General features: G+C 33.0%; 1 protein-coding gene across 1 annotated transcript; it reads right to left on the bottom strand.

Moving 5' to 3' along the window:
• On the bottom strand, positions 1-22,124 carry LOC107443782 (potassium channel subfamily K member 6). Its single transcript, XM_043043480.2, has 5 exons — positions 21,295-22,124; positions 11,624-11,755; positions 7,424-7,635; positions 4,162-4,339; positions 1-1,432 (listed from the first exon to the last, which is right to left on the bottom strand). Exons 1-5 carry the CDS (start codon positions 21,512-21,514, stop codon positions 1,200-1,202), a joined length of 975 nt encoding a protein of 324 aa, XP_042899414.1. The 5' UTR covers positions 21,515-22,124; the 3' UTR covers positions 1-1,199.

Here is a 22,124-nt window from a genome sequence, read left to right as displayed (position 1 = left end):
TTTCAAGAGTATTTTTTTATTTTACATAAGCCACATTCTATAATACAAATTATTAACGCACATCAATAAGGAATTTATTTTCAAATAAGCTTGAAATGATATTAAAAATAAAAATTTAGGTGTGTGCACTGATTTTATTGTGAAGCTTATGCACCTGCTAGCTTACTCCGACTGGTTGTAATTGGTAAAGGGGCCTACTGGTGGCAATAGGCATTTTTTGCAAAGTCTTTCAATTCTCAAAGGCTGACTACGACCGACAAACTGAATTCCAGAACTCTTACCAACCATCGTTTAAGCGCTTGTTTAAAGGAACAGACAATAAGCATTCCAAAAAGTCTGAACCAGACCTCGCAGATTATTCAAAACATCACCATAACCGCAATCACAGGCATTTCCACTCTTTCCGTTTCGTGATCCACTTCCTGACTGATCCAAAGATGGTTTCCCAAACACTCAAAAGTTCTGATGTGCAGATCTCTCTTCTTGTCTCCGGCGCATTTGAATACTCCCATGAAAGGGTATCATTTCGGAACAATTGGCGAAGAGAGGCTTGCACCAAATCTTTAAATAACATTCTGAAAAAGGCTTACTAGAGTGCCTAAGTAAGCTTGCTAGAAATGATTTATGATGAATGAACCTATTAGATCAATACATATTTTTTAATCAACTCTACGACATTACTTTTCGGGCAAACGATGTACAGTACGCAGAAAGAAAAAAAAAAGGAATCATCTTGAATGACTTAATGATCATACGTTCTAAAACTCAATCTTCTATGATCTCAAATATGCTAATTAATTTGTGCAGGTGATATTTTAAATTACTTAAATCAGACAACAAAAAGAAAAAAACTCTAGTTAACTTATCAAGACTTTTTTTTAATGGTTAAGGATTTCTAACCTTTAAATTTATAGGAGATTTCTTTGGATAAACGAATTTTATAACTTCGCGCAACAATTTTTTGATTCTCTGAAAAAATTTTCGAGATATGTTAAAGTTCTCCAAAAGTAAAAGTAACATTGAGGGGTCCAAACTTTAGACCACCCTCTTAATAAAACTATTGGTGTTCATGTTTCCTTGATTGTGGCTACAGCACCTAATTAATTAGCATATTTGAGGTCACCTGCTTAAGCCTATAAGATAGAATCCTAGTACATGAAGATTCGAGTTATTCAACGTCAAAATCAATGGTACGAGCATCATGGTTGTAGTAGTCTCTGCTGCTCTTCAGGTATTGCTCTCAGGTATTCTTCATTGACTGACTGTAGTAACCCTACTGCACCATAGGATGGAAGTTTTGATTTGTGGATAGAAACTTCTTCAGTATGATGTATGGTGACAGGTAAAGTTACCTCTTCGTAGCAATGTTTGTAGAAGTCGGACGACAGGGCCAACATGAACATCATCACAATGACTCCAAACAGAATGTATACTGCAAGAAACAAACCCTCAGAATAAATTTAAGGCCCTTATTCGTGACTTTTTCAAAATATTTTGTACAACAACTTTTAATTAAAAATCTTTTTTTTTCNAAAAAAAAAAAAAAAAAAAAAAGACGTAGCTAAAACTTAGAAATAAGAAAATGATTTTGAAAATGTGTCATTTTTAAAAAAAAAGTTGGTAAAAAAGCTGTATTATTTCTCTCACTTTGATGTGTAGTAGAACATTTAGCATATAACGGGTGAAATGTTTTATTTGGTACAATGTTATAAATGTTATTCACATCGCAATGCTTGAATACGCCATCTGGGGAGAAGATCGATTCCATGTCGACCCTTCCCTCTCCTCCTCTTCCCAGTTGTATGGGAATGTACTACGATATTTTCCCTTTTCTCAATACTTGAGTGTCAAAAATATTTTTTAAAATTTCCGCGACACTTTCTTTTAGAGCTATGTTCAATGTAGTTTTCAGATCCATATAGTTTCCTAACTTAAAAGTTTTTAATTTATTTGAAAATCAAGACAGAAACTAACATACTTCCTTCTCTTATGACTCTCCGCACGCCAATTCTGACAGCAAGCGAAGTGTTGCCATAAGTTGAGAGTTCTGTTCTACGCCACCTGCAGCCCATTTCAATCGACAATAAAATGAGTAACCATTAATTGTTTTGGAACAGAAATAACATTAAAAGCCCAATTATATAACGAAAGAGTTAAAAACCTCTTTGTGAATGCTCTATTTCAAGTTAGTTTCACTAAAAGCTATTAATTTTATTAATTTTATTTATTATTTTAGCAATTATTTTATTTTAGCAATTAATTTTATTTATTTTTACTAACCTTGAATATGGATTTAAAAAACGTCGTAAGTAAAAAATTTTTTATTTCTTTATTTATTAACGACGAGACTGTCGTTTGTTTTGAAGAGATTGTAAATTGTTTTTGGATGTACTGTTGTCGTTGTTAATTTACGTCGCACTAGAGCAGCACAATGGGCTATTGGCGACGGTCAGGGAAACATCCCGGAGGATGATCCGAAGACATACCATCACAATTTTGATCCTCTGCAGAGGGAATGGCGCCTCCGCTTCGGTAGCCCGACGACCTGCACGGGCAGTCGAGCACTTTATGGTAGCACAGTTTAACGAGGACCAATACCGCACACCCTCGGTCCCTAGGCAGACTGATCCGATCCAAGTGGTCACCCACCCGCATACTGACCGTAGCCAGTGATGCTTGTCTTCGGTGATCTGCTGGGAACCGTGTCTTAACGATCAGTTCACTTTGAATGTACTGAATAATAAATGTATGAATGAATTTAATTTTCTCTAGATTTCCAATTTCACCAAACCAAATTTTTAATTAAATCGTTGGTGATTCTGCTAGTCTAAGCCCAGAACCGCTCGCCTTATTCTCTGACACCAATATAATAAGAAATTTAACTTATTATTGTGGAAAATACACAGGATTTTAAAAAAAAATCCCGGCTTTTTTTTAAAAGAAAAATGAAACTAACCCTGTGGATTTTATTGTGTTTTTTAAGATAGTACTTAGATTTACTTAGCAACGAACTATTTTGGGATTAAATTAGAATTTTTTTCCAAGATAGTACAATTCTAATTTAAAAGAAAACTTTCATGGGTAAGTATTAATTTTTAGCATGTTAATATATTTTTTTTAAAGTTTTTGTTTTTAGTCGGTTGATGGTCAACTTACGACAGACCTGGCTTATCTCATGTGTACTTTTCCATTTTGCCGGCGCATGCAATTTCGGCTATTTTATGTATGTATTTTTTTTTAAAAAAAAAAACGTCACTTCAAAATAAAAAAATAAAAAAAATTGTGATCCCTTTATTACGATCACTGGTTACCCATTGGTTACCCTTTTTCGAATTGATTCCGATAAACGCCACAACATTTCAAATCATGGCTTGAAAAAACTATTTCAATTGATGTTTGTCCTCTTGTCGTCAAATTGGCTTTCAAATCCTACCTATATGCGTGCTTCAAGACGACACGAAATACATTTCCTTCGTCAGTTTTCAAATTTATATCAAAATCGCAGTCAAAACAGTAATTTCAAGTTAATAATAAAACTAATATAAAAATACTTTAAATTATTATTATGTAAATACATTAAAAATGCCTACTGGTGAAAAAAAAATTTCTAAAAAAATTATCAAACATCAGCAGTCGTCATAGCGAAGCATGCAATGTCGACGCATGCGCACTGTTTACTGTTATCTTTGAACACAGTTGAAAAGTGTGATGACGTTCAAATAAAATGCGCACGCCATGAAACCCAAAACAAGACCCATTTTGCCAATGGGTAAAAAAAAAAAAAACAGTTCAGTCTTTTTTGCACCCAGTAAGTTTGCACTGATGACTTCATCACCTGCACCCGCGAAATGGAGAAGTACAATTTAATGTACCGTTTAGCTCTACTGTTAGTACCGTTACACTGTTAGTACAGTTAGTACTGTTTCGCTCTAAAATATATGTAAGGACAGCTAGTTTTACTTAGAAAGTCAATATAAAACCCGCTTAACTAGTTAAAAGTTGTAACTAAAAAAAGAAGAAAAAAAGCCACTCAGGTTTTTTTCCGGGGTTGCCAATCTTTGGGGTGGGTTAAATTGTTGATTTATTTTGAACATTCTGCCTTGAACATCATTTTTTTTTCTTCTTAAAAAAGATGAAAAATTGTTTCAGTTCTTTACTTACTTCCTGATCCAATTCTGTAGAGCTCACTCTGGGTGTCTTGTCCGGGTACATAGTCCCCTAAACCCACTGTTGTCAGGGAAATGAAGCAGTAATAGAGTGAATCCAAAAAGTTCCACGAATCCTCCAAAGCATCGAAGATGACTGCCGGGATCAAGAAACATCCAAACAGTATTAAAGTCTGTGAAAAAAAGAAGATGCTTTTTTTTAATATAAAAACTGTCTTGATGCTGCAAACAATTCATTTTAGGTTTGAATCTATGCAACATCAAAACTGCAATTTTGAAATTATTAACGCAGCCGTTCAATGAAAATTCTATTTTTAAATAAGTATAACACTGCCTTTCGAAAGTTCAGATGCAATCTGAATCTGCAATAAATGAGCATTGAAAGAAATTCGGATCAGATGCCGTAGCAATGAAATTTGGATCAGATGCCGTAGTAATGAAATTTGGATCAGATACCGTAGCAATGAAATTTGGATCAGATGCCGTAGTAATGAAACTGTTGCAAAAAAAGTTTAAAGACACAACAAAAATATTTCTCTTTCTGTACAAAAAAGTTACCGTCAAATATTTCTCTGAACTGCGTAATTAGGTTTAGCGAAAACAATTCGACGAAATTGAACTTATGGTCAAGATTCCAACAGTGTGCAGCAATAAACGATTCATCGTATTCTTGATAGCGGACGTATCTATCGTGTTCCTTAAGTCTAAATTTTAAAACGCGTCTGGTTTGTCCGAAGTAGCCAAGATCACATTAACAGGGAATGTGATAAATATTCCGGTAATTATCAAAACTTATAGGATTTTTTAGAGACTTAAATTTATTTTTGTTAACAGGTCTAAAGACAAAAGAGTTGCCACTCATAGAAAAATAGACGCGGAAATAGTTTCTTTATCATTAAAAGTACCGCTTTGAACAATCTAATCAAACTTTTCTAAGTCATGTTTTTCTTCTCGGCATAAAAGGAGGTGAGGATATGGTTTGTCTACTGTAAGAACTCCCTCCGCTACAAAGTCCGAGGCAGTCTGCTGCTATGGAAACAAGAATAGCGCATTTCATGGAGGGTAGCTTCTTTTCCCTCTAGGGCTAACGCAATAGACCGAAGAANCAATGAAATTTGGATCAGATGCCGTAGTAATGAAATTTGGATCAGATGCCGTAGTTATGAAATTTGGATCAGATGCCGTAGCAATGAAATTTGGATCAGATGCCGTAATAATGAAATTTGGATCAGATGCCGTAGTAATGAAATTTGGATCATATGCCGTAGCAATGAAATTTGGATCAGATGCCGTAAAGGAGTTGCCACTCATAGAAAAATAGACGCGGAAATAGTTTCTTTATCATTAAAAGTACCGCTTTGAACAATCTAATCAAACTTTTCTAAGTCATGTTTTTCTTCTCGGCATAAAAGGAGGTGAGGATATGGTTTGTCTACTGTAAGAACTCCCTCCGCTACAAAGTCCGAGGCAGTCTGCTGCTATGGAAACAAGAATAGCGCATTTCATGGAGGGTAGCTTCTTTTCCCTCTAGGGCTAACGCAATAGACCGAAGAAAACGATTTCCTTTTTACGCCGACCCCACACCCCTACTTCAAATATGCCTCGTACTCGTTTTCAGACGAATGGCTAGGGGAGTTCTTTCTTTAGAGAAACTATAGTTAAATCGTTGCCATAAGAGAAAAAAAAGAGTCGTCAAAACATCAACGAAATAACCGTTATTCAAACAATTACGTTACTAAGATATTTTTTCTTCGTTTCAGCATTAATTTAGACAAAAAATGAAATCTCATTCAAAAGTTAACAATTTAGGCCAACTTTCCTCTTAGGCCAAATAATCATATTTGAAACAAAATATATCATATCGGTACCCATTTGACATATTTGCAACTTTCACGCATTTTTAAAACAGAGCATTGTTTTTTTTTTATTTTTTTAGGAAAAAACCGTGCAAAAACACCTTATTTCGGGGCACATTTTTAGACACTCTTTTCTCCAAAAGGAGAGAAACTTAACTAACTCATATTGAGACATTATAAAAAAAGAAAACTTTGCCGTCAATGTTTTTCGAGTAGGCCTTGTTTTTGTTTCTTAAAGAGGACGCCATATTGGGGAAGAAAATTTCCGTCCCAAATTCTCTTTCATTAGTAATTTGAAATTTAAAGTGCAGAAAAAGGAGAGTTCAGACAAACCTAAAGTATCACGATGGCTCAGGGGATAGAGCGTTCGCCTTCCAATGAGGCGAACCGGGTTCGAATTCCAGTCGATACGAATTCCGAATCCGGCTTGCATCGACCAGAGTGCTGACGTGAAATATCCTCAGTGGTAAACGGATCATGGGTTAGAGTCCCCTTGCCGTCAGGTTAACCGTGGGAGGTTCTCGTGGTCTTCCTTTCCATGTAACGCAAATGCGGGTTAGCTCCATCAAAATTCCTCCACGAAGGCAAATTACTCCCAATACTCCATCCAGGAGTTCCCTTGTCTTCTGGATTGGGTTCAAAATGACAAGGCTACGGAGTTGAACATTAGCAGTCATAAAACCAAAAATTGGGAGTCGGCTGTTCAACGACGGTTATAAAATAAAATAAAATTCGGAAAAGAAAATTTTAAAATGTACGAATTAAAATAAATTATGCCATGATAACTTAGGATTACGCAAAGGAGAAGTTCTCTTCTAATAATTTAATTTCATTTGTATATATTAAAAGATTTTTTTCTGTACAGTAGGGAACGATTATCCGAAACGATCGGGACCATCGCTATTCCGGATAACTGATTTTTCCGGTTTTCTGAATCGCTACGAAAAGCCGTTTTTTTTTTAATGTTAAGCCCAACTAAAAAAAAAAATAAAAATCGTTGGAAATAATCTTAAAAAGAAGAAAAAACGATGAAGTAATACACTAATGATTATTTCCAAAATGATGGTAAGGTAAACATCTTTCAAAGAAGGAAGAAAAATCCTAAAATCTTCTGAGGAAAAAAACATTTTTTTTTTTTTGAAAATGACGGAAAAATTTATCGAATTTCGTTCCGATTTTTTGGTTTCCCGGTTTTCTGATTTCCGGATAACGGGTTCTGTACTGTATTTGAAACTTCATGACGTCCTCTAGGTTTGTCTGAACATACTTTTTCTTCCTGTTGAATTTTAAATTAGTAATGAACGAGAAAGAGAATTTGTGACGAAAATTTTCTCCCTCGGTATGGCGTCCTCTGATCCCGGTTGTTTTCGTTCATGAAAAAGACTGTAATCAGTGTCTTACCATAATAGTGCTGATGTGAATGAAATTGATCTGTACTGGAGTGAGAGGGCCTTTCAGCTTTCGAAACAGCGAGGCTTTGTAGGAGGCCGCGATCGACATGAGGCGGCATACGTAGAGTGACATAACGCATAATGTCACTGGTATACCAACTGCTGTGTACACCATTGTCACTATCTTTCCTACTGCTGTGAGGGGAGACAAATGACCGTAACCTGAAATGGTAAAACATATACATTAAGACATGCGGAATTTAAATATTCATTCTTCTGTAAAAATTTATTCTTTAAAAGACATTGTAAGTGAGTGTTGTTTTGTGCATTTCTTCTTCTCATAGTGAAGCTGCGTTTTGAAACAGCAATTTTATCATTATACTTAATTTATATGTTTAAGGCATTTCTTATAGAACATTAAAAGGCGGAAAAAGCCCTTTTCACCTGTTTAGAGGTACCGGATTACACTATTTTAAAGGATTATCTCGAAACATTTGCAGTTGAAACGCATGAGCAGCACCTTATATATTTTTATTGTTAACTTAAATAAAGAAAACACTCCAGTAAAAATTTCAACCCAGACCTTAATTCCGCTTAAACTTGGCTAGCTGAATGGGTACTTTTGTCTTTCTTTGCTATCATATGGATGGTTTTATTTAATATTTTATAATATAACCGTTGTTGAACAGCCGACCCAATTTTTGGTTTAATGACTACTAATATTAAACTCCGTAGCTATCGTAATTTTGAGCCTAATCCAGAAGACAAGGGAACTCTTGGATCAGTATCCCCAGAGGTATGATTTGTTATGGGAACATGAAGGACTTTGTGACTCGGCAGATTTAACGTGCATCAGTCACCATTTACTACACGGGAAGTCTTCGGCCAGCGTGGATCGAACATACGATCTCTTAGACATGAGCCCAGTGCCTTACCAACCAGGCTATCTCGACCCTCTTATGGAGGGTTGACTGTGTAAAGCTGAGTGCAAATGGCGCTAGGGATTAAAATTCGTCGTTACAACTTCCGATTGAATTTTGCGCATAAAATTGAAAAAGCTCGCCCTCCAATATTATTATACTTGTAGTGTTTTCAATATAACACGTTCTTTCAGTCTAACTTTCAACGAAACAAACAGCAAATAAATTCGGTAAACTCCGTAAACTCTCTATGATGCTACACAAAGAATAACATACGGTGCTATTTTACACAAATATTGCCAAAAAAGGCATACCACTTAAAATATGTCTAATCTTGCACTTTATTTATGCTGTGATATTAATTTTGATAAATTTGTTTTAGGTTCACGGACCTGTCAAAATTTATAAATTACAGAAAACTCTTATGAATGGTAAAATTTTACGCGTAAATTTAAGCACAAATCACAATAAATAAAACTCCTTAGAATGTTAAGCCTGTTCACACTTCGCCTCGCAAGCATAATATAAGCGGAAGGATACACCAGAAGTTTTCCAAATTTCTTCCGGTATTAAGAAGCTTGTTATTGTTTACAATCAATTAATCATCCATTGTTTCTTATCTACTGAAAAAGTATTTTCAGCTGTTGATTTTGTTGTTATCTTTATAACTTCAAAGTAGGAATGACCTCAAATGGGCAATTATTCATGAGATGTTTATTTGATTCTGAAAATTCTAATCCTGTATTATTGTTTTTTAAATTGGTTGGAGAAAACATTGCTTTGCCCCATTTGGATAGAGGAAACTTTGATTTAGAGACATACTATGTAATGGAACTGATTATATCTCACGTTACCCACCTTACCTCAGAAGAAATGGACTCGTTCCTTGTGATATGCGTTTAGATACTAATACTTTCGACTTTGATTTTATTAGAATCAGCGTAAAAAAACAAACAAACTTATCTCCTTTGTCTAGTTAGAAGGACTCTCACCAGTTTATTCAAGATAACGACTAAAGTTCCCCTAGGGTGGGAGGGGGACGTCAGTAATTCAATTCCAACTTACCCCCTATAAAATCCGTATTCAACAACTCAGAAAAGGGTATCAAAGTTTAGATAAATTTTCCATAAAAATTATATGAGTTACCACACATCTGCGAATTGATTTTGTTTCCTCTATACCAGGGATGGGCAAACTTTTTGGGTCGTGGGCCAAAAATCTAGAAAAAAAAGTTTGGTGGGCCGAGTAAAAACTTCTGAAATAACTAAGTCAATTCTTCATTGAGTGCATGTCACTCTACATCAACTTTGCGTTTTTTAGTTGCCATTTTGGGATAAAAAATGTTTACAAATAACTCAGAAAGGCAGTAGCCATTTTATACATTTAATAATTTCACCGTTATTTACAATGACGTTGTATGTGTGCAACGTTTCCATACGCAGTAAATTATGTTAGAACTAGAGCCGGCAGAAAAATCCGTTCGTTGGAACTTAAAACGCGTAGTCAGCCTCATGTGAAGTACAATTCACCTATATTAGATTCCATATGTCTGCTCCTCGAGAAAGACAAATACTAGTTGGAGCTAATCTACAGCTATTCTATAAAGAACTTTTGCTTTCAACATTTTACCAGTTAAAGCTTTTTGTGCTAACTATTTTGATTAATTTATGTTTTGTAGAACAAAAATAGAGAAAGTGAAAAGGTCATCAGTACTTTGTTAAAAAAGAAATCAACAAAAATAGTTTTAAACAAAGTAGATATATTCGCCACTGATCGGCTAGTTAAAATTCTGTCCGCGGGCTGGATAAAATCTTCCGGCGGGCCACAGTTGGCCCGCGGGCCGTAGTTTCCCCATCCCTGCTCTATACTTAGAGCTTCCAGGAAATTTCATATTTGTACCTTTTTGGCAAAGGTAGTTAATGAGTTTGAAATGTGTCTGCAAAATTGCAATGTTTCGTAAGGCAGAGACCGGGGGGGGATGGCAGAGGGGACTTTAACCTCCTCACGTTTTATATATGAAGGGACAAAACCTACTCTAAGATTACAATTTTTCAATCAATATTTGTGTAATTAAATTTACAATTTAAAAAATGGATAATTTTTATGTGTCTGAACTCTAAAAAAATGTCTCTATTTCATTAGAGATGAGTTCTATCTCGCTTTTTCAGAGGTTCAGGTTCAAAGAATTTATTTATTTTTTAATATCCAGCGTTAACAACCCAACTTTCGGTCTACGACTATCAATGTTCAACTCTGTAGCCTTGCAATTTTAGAACCCCATCCAGAAGAGAAGAGAACGCCGGGCACTTGGAGAAATTCGCCTTCGTAGAGGACTTTGTGATTATACTAACCAGCATTTGCGTTTCATGGGGAGGAAAACCACGAAAACCATCCACGGTTTGCTCGATGGCAAAGGGACTCTAACCCATGACCGTCTGCCACTGAGGATACTTTACGTCAGCACTGTGGTCGGTGCAAACCGGATGCGGAATTCGTATCGACTGGGATTCGAGCCCGGTTCGCCTCATTGGAAGGCGAACGCTCTATCACCTGAACCATCGCGGCTCATGTATGCTTATTTGTCTAAATTGAATATCGCTTGCAACAAGGCTACAGAGCTGAACATTAGTAGACATAAATCCTAGATTGGGTCGGCTGTTTAACGACGGTTATAAAAAAAACTATCTATAGAGAGCCGTGATGGCTCAGGGAATAGAGCGGTTGCTTTCCATTGATGTGAACCGGGTTCGAATCCCGGCGATGTCTGTTCGATACGAATCCGCATCTGGTTTGCAACGACCAAAGTGCTGACGTGAATAATCCTCAGTGGTAGACGAATCATGGTTTAGAGTCCCTTTGCCATCAGGCTAACCGTGAAGGTTCTCGTGTTCTTTCTCTCCATGTAGCGGTCAAATGCGGGTTAGTTCCATCAAAAAGTCCTCCACAAACGCAAATTTCTCCCAATACTTGATCCAGGAGTTCGCTTGTCTTCTGGATCGGGCTCGAAATTGGAAGATTACGGAGTTGAACATTAGAAGTCGTAAACCCAAAAATTGGGTTGGCTGTTCAACGATGGCTATAAAAAAAAGAAGAAAAAAGTATCTATAGGGAAGATAGCTTGGCATTCAAAGCTGTGCGCTGCATGCTTCTTTTTTTGTTATCTTGCTGTTTGAGCTATGGTGACTATGTGACATGTAACAAGAGATATCATTTGTTAAAAAATAATGATCATTATTAAACTTCTGATTAACTATTTCATTAGGAGAGAAAATTATTTTGAGAAGACTCACCGATTGTTGTTAGGAGAGTAATACTATAAAGGAATGCATTTCCGAATGTCCACTTGGGCTTCTGGTTGCCGTCTGGAAGCCCTTTTATTCCAGTTGCCGACAGCTGATGAAACAAATCATTTATGGCTTCATCTGCGCAACAAAAAATTAATGCTATTATCCTAAGTAGAAATATCAAAGCAAAAATATAGTTCGTTCACCAGAAGCTGGCACTTAGCTCACGTGGTATCCGACGATACTATTTCGCTATTTTTGGGAGGATGTGATCAACCCTGAACAAGGTTGCTATTTGTCGATCGTATGAAAAAAATATTCATTTCGCAATCTTTATGTGCTTTTTTTTAACATTAGATATTTCATACATTTTGTGATATTTCTCTCTTTTGGGTGAATAGTTTATCCTTCTTGAGACATTTTGCTGCAATATATTTAATTAGCTAGAGTAACGAAAGGTATAATAGCAGATGATGAAGTAAGTGACTGAAAAGCAATTCATTGCTTGCGTTTGGCTCTCATTAGGGGTTGTCTCAATTTCAAGCGCGGAGGCTTTTCGCCTCGTACTACAGCTCGGAAATGAACTCTTCGTCCGTCAGAGGAGGTGGAGTCAAGTGCCAACTACTGGTGAACGAACTATACTTAGCTTGTTATTACATGCATATTTATAAAACTAATTGTATGAAAAATATTGACCCCTCCATATCGTTGAAACAATTTACATCGTTAAAATATCTCGTTACGGGTCATAAATTAAGATTTAAGGAATAAAAAAAACGGTCACAAACTCTCATCAATTCATATTAAAACACCCCAAAACTGGCCTTATTGAAGATATAGTCGAAAATAAATCGTGTATTCGAAAGTTGTATTCGAGAATAAATCGTGCGTTGCAGCAATATTGTAACCGATAGGTAATGTTGGAGAGTTGCAAGCTACTTATTGACTGAAATAAACTTAGCAATACAGGTGGAGTTATGTTGTCAGAAAGTACTCAAGACTCACTTCAATGTTTCACAAATTTCCTAATTATGCCACCACGTCGATGAGATCGAATATTGCAGGGATTTCGTGTATCCCTTTAGGAAGTAATCCATGACCCATCGATGAGGTTTCGACACTCTGTCAGAATATACCCAGATAGCGAAATAAGGTTTATTTTCCCTTATCAAAAACCTTTTAATGTAAACATAAAAAGGTTTTTTATGCGGTTTACGCGTAAACCTTCTAATCTTAAAACGAGATCTGTGACAATCTACCCACATTACCCTAATCTTGGAAAACAACCTTCTATATAAAAACCTGAAAATCGAGGTTGTTTTAGGGTTTTCAAGCATGAAAAGGTCCTCATAATCTTAAACCTAGGTAATTATAAGGTTTCTTTTCGCAACGTCTTATATGCTCAACTTGTACCTTGTCAAGAAATTTTTATTGACGATGCAATTTGATCCTATCGTTTGCTAAAACGTCATTATGGACCTAAGTGGCCATTTTATTTAAGTGACAGTACTTTTTAAAAAAAACTAATTTTTAATCCTTTTAGGATGAAAGGTTTGAAACTGCAATATTATTGCTACATTGGAAAAAGGTTTCTAACACAACATTTTCGTAACAATAAAGCGAAAATTCCGAAACAAGGTTGCCTTTAAGGTTACATAACTTCTGGGTAAAGTAGAGAAGAATTTAGCCTTTTTCCTTTATGAATATTCTTTGGTCAAGCCACATTTTCAGACCCCCTTTTTAAACTTGACCGACTAAAGACAACGCGTGGAAAGAAAGAAAATTCCATAGGGTCAATGATAAGCTGTGTTTCTGGCTATGTTGGATTATGATTTATTTTAAGACAAATACATTCATTTGTCAATATTGATAATTTAGTATTAATTTTTTTCAACCTTTTTTTTCTTCTTTCTATTCGTTCTTAGCTTATGCGCTGGTCAGAATGAGAACAAACTTTATACTATCGCTGGTACGATTGCCGAACTTTCTTTCGAATTTAGAAGTATTTCTCTACTTTAAAATATTTGGTCAGGTGAACAAGCAAATGAAGTTTATAAACGACCTTTCGAAATGTATGATAAAAATAACAGGTTGGTCTCATCTGTATAGTCGTATGTTCGAAATCGTCATAAACAATGAAGTCTAAATAACGCATTAGGAGGGACAAATTTGTACTTAAGCTAGTAAAAATATTTTAATAAAATTATTATCAAGGTTCATGACAGAAAAAAAAATTAAAATATCGAATTCAATTTGTCGCACAGAAGTCTTATCAAAAGTTATAAGTAATCTAAAAGTAATTACATGCTTTTATTTACTTATTACGTTATTATGATCTTTGTTACAACAGTGAATGAAAAATTGCTGAACCACATTCTCAGAATTATCGTGTCTAAGTAAACAATACCTTTCTCCTCCACCGGTTTGTGTCGGATGCTATCTCACTTTTTGTGCCACTTGAAGTGGATAACTTGCCGTCAACCACTTCAGAAGATTATGTCGCCTTCAGGGACTAATAATAGACTAATCTTCAGTCCCTGACCAAATTATTTCACGCACTGTAAGATTCTACGTAAAATCTTAATTATCAGTTGATACTATACAGCTTTATTGTTTTTACGATACTGTTTCCTCTTGTTTACGTTCGTGTATCAATTGGTTAAATTAGACGATATATAATATAAATTTGACGACAGGAAAAATTAAACGATAGATTATATAATTGAATTTTGATGCAATGAATTATTTTTCTTTTATTCAATTTTTATCTGATTTGATTGCAAAATCAATATCAATAATCTGAGGAACATGTTAGCAACTACTGGTAGTTCCAGAACGTGTGTTTTTTCTTTCTTTAAAGCTCAAAATTTTTTGTAAATTTGGTTTAAAAGTATGATCTTTATGCAACAATTAACCAGTGTGACAAGTTTTACAGTCAATTCGCTATAACTCGAAGTACGATAACTCGAATATTACTATAACTCGATTTTTTTTATGAGGTCCCGACCCTTTTATCTTCAACTTCATGTTAATTATCCTCGATTATTCGAAATTTACTCCCTTTAACTCGATTTTTTTTTTTTGATCTTTTAAAGCAAGAAAAAAAACCTAAGAGCTGACATCTTGCCCCTTCCTTTGCAACACACGCACAATGTCTTTCGCACTCTTCATGGAGAAGCTAAAGCTGTCCCTTTTGAAGTATGTGAACAGTGGTTAAATGAAACGTTACCGAATTTACTTCAAGGATACAGTTAAAATGATGTTTTCAATATTGATGAAATGGGTTTATATTTTAAATGCTTTCCGAATAAGACTATGATGTTTAAGGATGAAAACTGCTCAGGGGGTAAAATGAGCAAGGAACGTTTGACTGTCCTAGTTGGAGGAAATGCGTCTGGGACAGAGAAATTGCCCTTACTTGTTATCGGAAAAAACCGAAATCCCCGATGTTTCAAGAATGTAAAAACGTATCCTTTTTATTACAAGTCTAACAAAAAGTTTTGGATGACATCAGTTTTATTTGAAGACTATGTAAGAAAATTGGATCGAAAATTCTTCGCTAAAAAAAGAAAAGTGATACTCTTTATGTCTAAATGCATAGCACATAGTGATCTACCTAATTTGAAAGCAGTAAACTTGCAGTTTCTCCCGCCAAACACAACAGCAAAGTTGCAACCGATGGACCAGGGTATCATAAAGTGCTTCAAACAGTCTTATCGTAAATGGCTTGTCAGAAAAATGATCTTAAATATTGTAAGCAATTAGAAGATTTGTAATTAATAAGCATTAGTTAAATAATCCGACAATATTTTGAAAGTCTAAAACCGAAACTAACGGTAAGTCGAACTTCCGATGTGTCGAAGTTTTTCGTCAGTCCTACCAGATTCGAGTTATCGCGTTAAAAAAAATCCTGTGGGTGCTTTGCAGCTTACACAAACTTCAATTATCTGTTTCACGGGAAAATTTATTTTATTAACTAGTTAAATTTTAAGTCAAAACGCACACACACACATACAAAATGCAAAAATTCATATGTAACCTGGACATTGATGTTGAAAAATCTGACCGACTTCTTTTTTTCAGCTCATTGTAAAAAGACTTTTACTTTTTTACCTTTGTCAGGGCGTAGGCATGATCAGATTCATGATGTAATTTGACATCGTTTTCTACTTTTAATGATGGTTTGCAATAATCTAAACCACACTTATTAATTTTTGTGGTGAGTTTCACTTTTATTCGAAACAAATACTCTTGAAATAAAATTAATTCACCACCTCGTATCTACTCTGTTTACAAAATTCCTTTTTTTTTTTTTTTTTTTTTTTTTTTTTTTTTTTTTTTTTNTTTTTTTTTTTTTTTTTTTTTTTTTTGCGAGTACCATAAAACGCTACCTATCATCGAAAGTGATGAAGATTGGTGTTATCTCTCCCTCGCTCTCTCACACGGCAATACCAGAAATTCAACCCCTTATAAACCTGTACCTGATTAACAGGTACTCTACGTGCAAAAAAAAATTTTTTTTTGTTTCAGTAATTTTTAATGTTTTTTATTCATGTCCTGATTCACTTACACTTTTTCACACTATATATATTTTAGATACCCCAAGACCCAGAATTTTTGTTAAATATAATTTTTCACTGTTTTGTTAAATATAATCATTCCTTTCTCATTATTTCGTTATAATTTAGGTCAAAATAAGTGAAAAATATTACATTTCGAATTTTAATAATTCATGGTTATGAAAATCAACATGAAACACCTGTGTCTTTTTTCTGCGTCAAAGGTAAAATTTTCCAAACACGGCTCACTTCAAAAAACAACTTTCAAATTTGCAGTTATTTAAAAATGAACTAGGAGAAACAATTATTCATCCTTGAAATTTCTTCAATTAATAAAATAAATTATTGATACATTTTTGTATAAGAGTAAAAAAAGAAATCTTTCAAATTATGTTTTTTGATTTTAAATTTTTGTCCAAATGAATTCCAGATAATCTTACGGATTTTTTTAGTAACTTTTGAATTGTTTTTTATCTTTAAAAAGCAAGTAAATATATTTTTGCTTGTAATTAGAGCGTCAGATTAGAAACATTTATAAAAGGAATAACAGTTTCCCATCAGCGTGAAAAGTCATTTTCGTAATATGTCATGTCATATGTGATTTTCGTAACTTTTTTCCCTTACACTTTATTTTACGACGAACAAACGAACAAAGAGCAACGAAAATTTTCATTTATAAAAATTTAATAAATTGAGACTTGAGTGTTACGAATATCTTTTTCGAAAACTATTTCATTTTTAGTAATTTTTTTGTTGTTTATTATTTGGTATCAAAGAATTTTTTTTAAATTTTGTCTTTCTATGTTTATGTCTTTTTTAAACATTACATAGCTAAAAAAAATTTAAGCTAAAGGACTGGAGGCATCTTTATTTTCTAATCTTTTAGCAGCTCTAAATTATGCAGAAAAAAAAAAGAAAAAGCATTCGTATACATTTAATATTTGTCTTTTATTATGAAGTAGTCTTACAAATGAGTATTGAGTTAGATAATAGAATTTCGGAATTCTCTAATTTAAAAACTGATATAAAAATATTTTTTTTAAAAAATTCACTCATAATCAATATTTTGAATTAAGATAAACTCTGAAAATGAGTTAAAGCATTAGAGTTTGCTGAATTTGTAACTTTATTTGAAATATTTAAAATTAATAAACGCAATGCAGGAAAAGTTCTAATTAAATTAAATGTTTTATATAAATAATCCAATTTAGTAACTATAAATGCCTTAATAAGATATGTTTGTTCACTTTTTGTCACAGAAAGCTTAATTAGGGTGTTGTCTTAAAAAAATTCCAATATTGTAAGACAAGCCTCAATCACTTATGAATACCATCACTATGTATTAAGAAAATATATCTGCATGCGAGAGAAATTTGCCCTCTAAACGTTTACGTATTTTAAAAAGGAAATTTCTGTTTGAATTAATTTGAATTTACTGCCACTATTGAATTTTTCAAAGAATCCCAGTAATCTTAACATATGTCTTAACATCTTAACATCATAATAATCTTAACATAATAACTATAAGTACCTTAATAAGATATGTTTGTACATTTTTTGTCACAGATAGCTTAATCAGGGTGTTGTCTTAGAAAAATCCAATATTGTAAGATTCAATCATTTATAAACACCATCACTATGTATTAAGAAAATATATCTGTATGCGTGAGAAATTTGCCCTCTAAACCAGTGGTTCCTGAACTTTTTAGTCTCGTAGACCCCTTACCATGTTTTTCGGTTTTGGGGAGACCCCCTGCTTACCTGATATTGGTTTTTCGTAAATTTATCAATTTCAAATGTATTTTTGACAGCTGGTATAGTGCTACTCACTGTGAAGGATTTAAAATTGTAACTGTAGTAAAGTGTAGGGTGAAAAAAAGAAAAAAACACACGTTAATTTTATACATTTGTTAATTAAGTTCAAACTAATTTAATTGCTAATTTAATTTAATTAATATGTAAATGAAACAAAAAAGTGCACTATAAAACCCGTACTCCGCTACTAATATTATAATTGCGGAAATAAGTTTGTATACAAAACCGTAGTATTGTATTGTCGGTCTGCTTATTACGTATTCACGTAAAAACAAATCTCAGTGATCTTGTACACAGATAAAATTGGAGGTCTAGCTAGCTAAAGAGTTGACACAGGCTAGGCTACAATTACCGTGGAAAAAGACTTTTTTGTAACAAAATAAAATCTTACACGCAGAGAAAATAAAAACGTACGCAGTCGGAGCTGCAGGCAATTGCTAGTTTATAATAATTTAGTTTCATATAAATGTTTCATGTATATTTAGTTTCATATCAAAATAATCCTAATAACTTAATAAAATAATAAATAATAATAATAATAATAAAATGTTTACGTCATGGCTACTTTTAAAAATTATGTAGAATGTAGATAGGTATATGTCTTTATATTATAAGGTAGTATAATATAAGTAATTAGGTACTATCAGTGTATGTTGATTATTCCATTAATGAAATGCCAAAATTAAAAGTCACGACCTGCTTATATGAGATCCACTATCGTTGACCCCTATTTTTATTTCATGGACCACCAATTTTTTTTAAAACTTGACATGGACCCCTTTCAGGTTGTTGTCGACCCTGGGGAGACCTCTTTGGGAATCACTGCTCTAAACGTTTACGTATTTTAAAAAGGAAATTTCTGCTTGAATTAACTTGAATTTACTGTCACTATTGAATTTTGATGCAACCCAGTAATTTTAGCATATCTCTACTGTTCTCCTCTGTCCCCACAGTGTGGTCATCTGTATTTGTAAGTTCGTTTTTTTATTTAAAGTGATGTGACTGTTAAAATATGTGACTATTAAAATAAAGCAAGTGACTATTAAAATATGTAATAAGCATATTCATCCATTACATAATATATTTTATTATGAATAAGGACAGTCTAAAGTTCCAAATTAAAAAGTTGCGTTTCCAGCAAAAAAAAAAAAAAAAAAAAAAAAAAAAAAAAAAAAAAAAAAAANAAAAAAAAAAAAAAGAATCTAGTGTAAAAAAAAAATTCTTAAAAATCTAGTGTTTTGTGTTGTAAGCACATTTGAAAGAATCACAAAATTTCGCCTATCTTCCAAAATTAACAACAACAAAAATTTAAATGATAGGTAACAGAATTATTCTATAAATCTACACTTGCGCCACTTTCCCTTATTTATCTCTTATTTACATTATTTATCTCTTATTATTATTATTTAGATTTCACAATGCTTTAAAATAACCTAACCGATAAAATTAAAAGCAACGTATTTAAATTCCAAAAACAAACTTTTTCGCTAATACTATGAAAATCAATTAAATTAATAACGATATAGGGGGGATTTTTTTAAAATTTTTTACGTTTTGAACTTGTGTAAATTTTAGAATAAATAAAAAACATGTCTGAATATACATTTCATCAACTTATGCAGCCAACATGTGAAACGACGGCAAGTCAAGGAAATTAAATTTTAAAGGTTTTAAAAAAACAAATCTCCTAAATCTGATATATTCGTGACTCCAGAACTTTTTATATAAGTCAATATTCACAGTCTTCTACAATTATGAGCAACATAAGTACGTGATGCAATAAATAAATACTTTTTTAACACTATCTAAAAATGTGACTTGTTCCAAAATGAGTTTCTAGATTTAAACAGAAACATTGGTAGTTAATCATTGCTTCACGAACATCTTCTATATCATTCTTTAAAATTGTTTTATGTATGTCTATTCTAGTACAATATTGTTAAAATAGATATTAGTGCATTATGAATAGAGTAGGATAAAAAAAATAAACATATGGCACTATTTTTAATTGCTGTCGAACTCCGCTATAGTGAGCATGAGATATAGTGAAACTCAGTTGTAGTAAACATTTTTATCTATAATATTGCTATTAACTATTACATCATTAAAATATATTAGTGTATTATGAATAGAGTAGGATAAAAAAAATAAACATATGGCACTATTTTTAATTGCTGTCGAACTCCGCTATAGTGACCCTGAGATATAGTGAAACTCAGTTGTAGTAAACATTTTTTTCTATAATATTGTTATTAACTATTACATCATTAAAATATATTAGTGCATTATGAATAGAGTAGGATAAAAAAAATAAACATATGGCACTATTTTTCATTGCTGTCGTGTCGAACTCCGCTATAGTGAGCCTGAGATATAGCGAAAACTCAGATGTAGTAAACATTTTTATCTATAATATCGTTAAAACAGATATTAGTGCATCATAAATAGAGTATGATAAAAAAATAAACATATATCGCTATTTTTAATTGTTGATGAACCTGATGATTAATGAACTTGAGACATAGTGAAAACTCAGTTGTAGTAATCATTTTTATCTATAATATCGTTATTAACTATAATATCATTAAAGTAGATATTAGTGCATTATGAATAAAGTAGGATAAAAAATAATATATGATATATATAATGAAAACTCAGCTGTAATGTAATGAACATTTTTATATATAAAATCGTTATTAACTATAATGTCATTGAAATAGATATTAATGCATTATGAATATAGTAGGATAAAAAATAAACATATGGCACTATTTTTAATTGCTGTCGAACTCCGCTATAGTGAGTCTGAGATATAATGAAAACTCATTGGTAGTGAACATTTTTATCCATAAAATAGTTATTAACTTTAATATCGTTAAAATAGATATTATAGTGCATTATTAATAGAGTAGAATAAAAAATAATGGCACTATTTTAAGAAATTTTTAAACTATAGAAATAATTGCTATTGAAAGTATTCTTGAATTCTTGAATCTCTAAGAATTGGTAAAGTGTATACTTAATATCGAATCGTAGTCAATCGGAAACATTTTCAACAGACTGGGAAAATTAATTAATTTTTTCTTTTTTAATATTTGATTTACTATATATTTAATTAGTTAATGATTTATGGACAAATTATGTACTATCGTAATTTTAATTTCCAACAATATAGTCATAATCTGAAAAGTAATTTTTTCCCGCAGAATTCGAAAATAGTGAACTTATTGCTGAGTTCATTATGAGAAATTAATAATGAGAAATCAGTGAATCAATTTTTAAACTATAGAAATAATTGCTCACCAGTAATGCTTGGGTATCTAGTCTTCAAGTTACCTAGAATCTTCAAAGCAGCAACATTGTCCTCTTGGGGACCTTCAATTATTTTGAAAATGGCGCCACCCATGGACAAGTATGCGGCGAACACTAACGTCACTAAAAATAGGATGAGTCCATCTCTATTTTTCCTAATAAGGTCTCTTTGAAATGTGGTGAAACAGGTGAAAATCACCAGCAGAGCCATTCTGCTTGGCGATTCAATCTATATGGAAAACAAGAGATTCTTCTAGAATTTCTTCTTCAAACTTTCGTCACCTCACCTGACCATACATCCAATGCAACTGTTTTGATTCAACGGAGGCAAAATTCAGGGAGCTCAACATAATACTTAACATCGGGACACTGGAAAATCTTAAGTCGTGAATCTTGATGTTCAGATGAAAACTATAGAGGCAGTTATGACAAAGCACTTTTCTGTTCTGTGTTGATGGGTTTGCCAATGGATTGAAATAAAGTTCTAAGTTTATTCAGGCAGCATACGGAGACAAATTCTATGCAAAGATAGATACAACGAGTAAGGAATGCGATGCAATGGATGAAAACTATTCGCGGGAACTGTGAATTCTCTTCCGGTGTGATTGCATTTTCGGAAACTAAACAAAAAAGAACAAACCTCTGAATCCCCGAGTATTCAAAACAGTTCCTCTCGACTTTAAAAATAGAAAGAACTTTAAAAGCCCGATAGAAAATGATTCGAATTCTAGGGGATTCAAGAGGGCTGAGTAATGAAATTTTTTAATCGAAGGTATTTCTGAAATCTGATAATGTTTGGTGGGAAGTATATCTGTCTCTTT

Source organism: Parasteatoda tepidariorum, chromosome 2 (assembly GCF_043381705.1).
Source record: "Parasteatoda tepidariorum isolate YZ-2023 chromosome 2, CAS_Ptep_4.0, whole genome shotgun sequence".
Lineage (NCBI taxonomy): Eukaryota > Metazoa > Arthropoda > Arachnida > Araneae > Theridiidae > Parasteatoda > Parasteatoda tepidariorum.
Note: the sequence above shows the minus strand (reverse complement) of the source record. Positions and strands in the feature narration are given on the sequence as shown.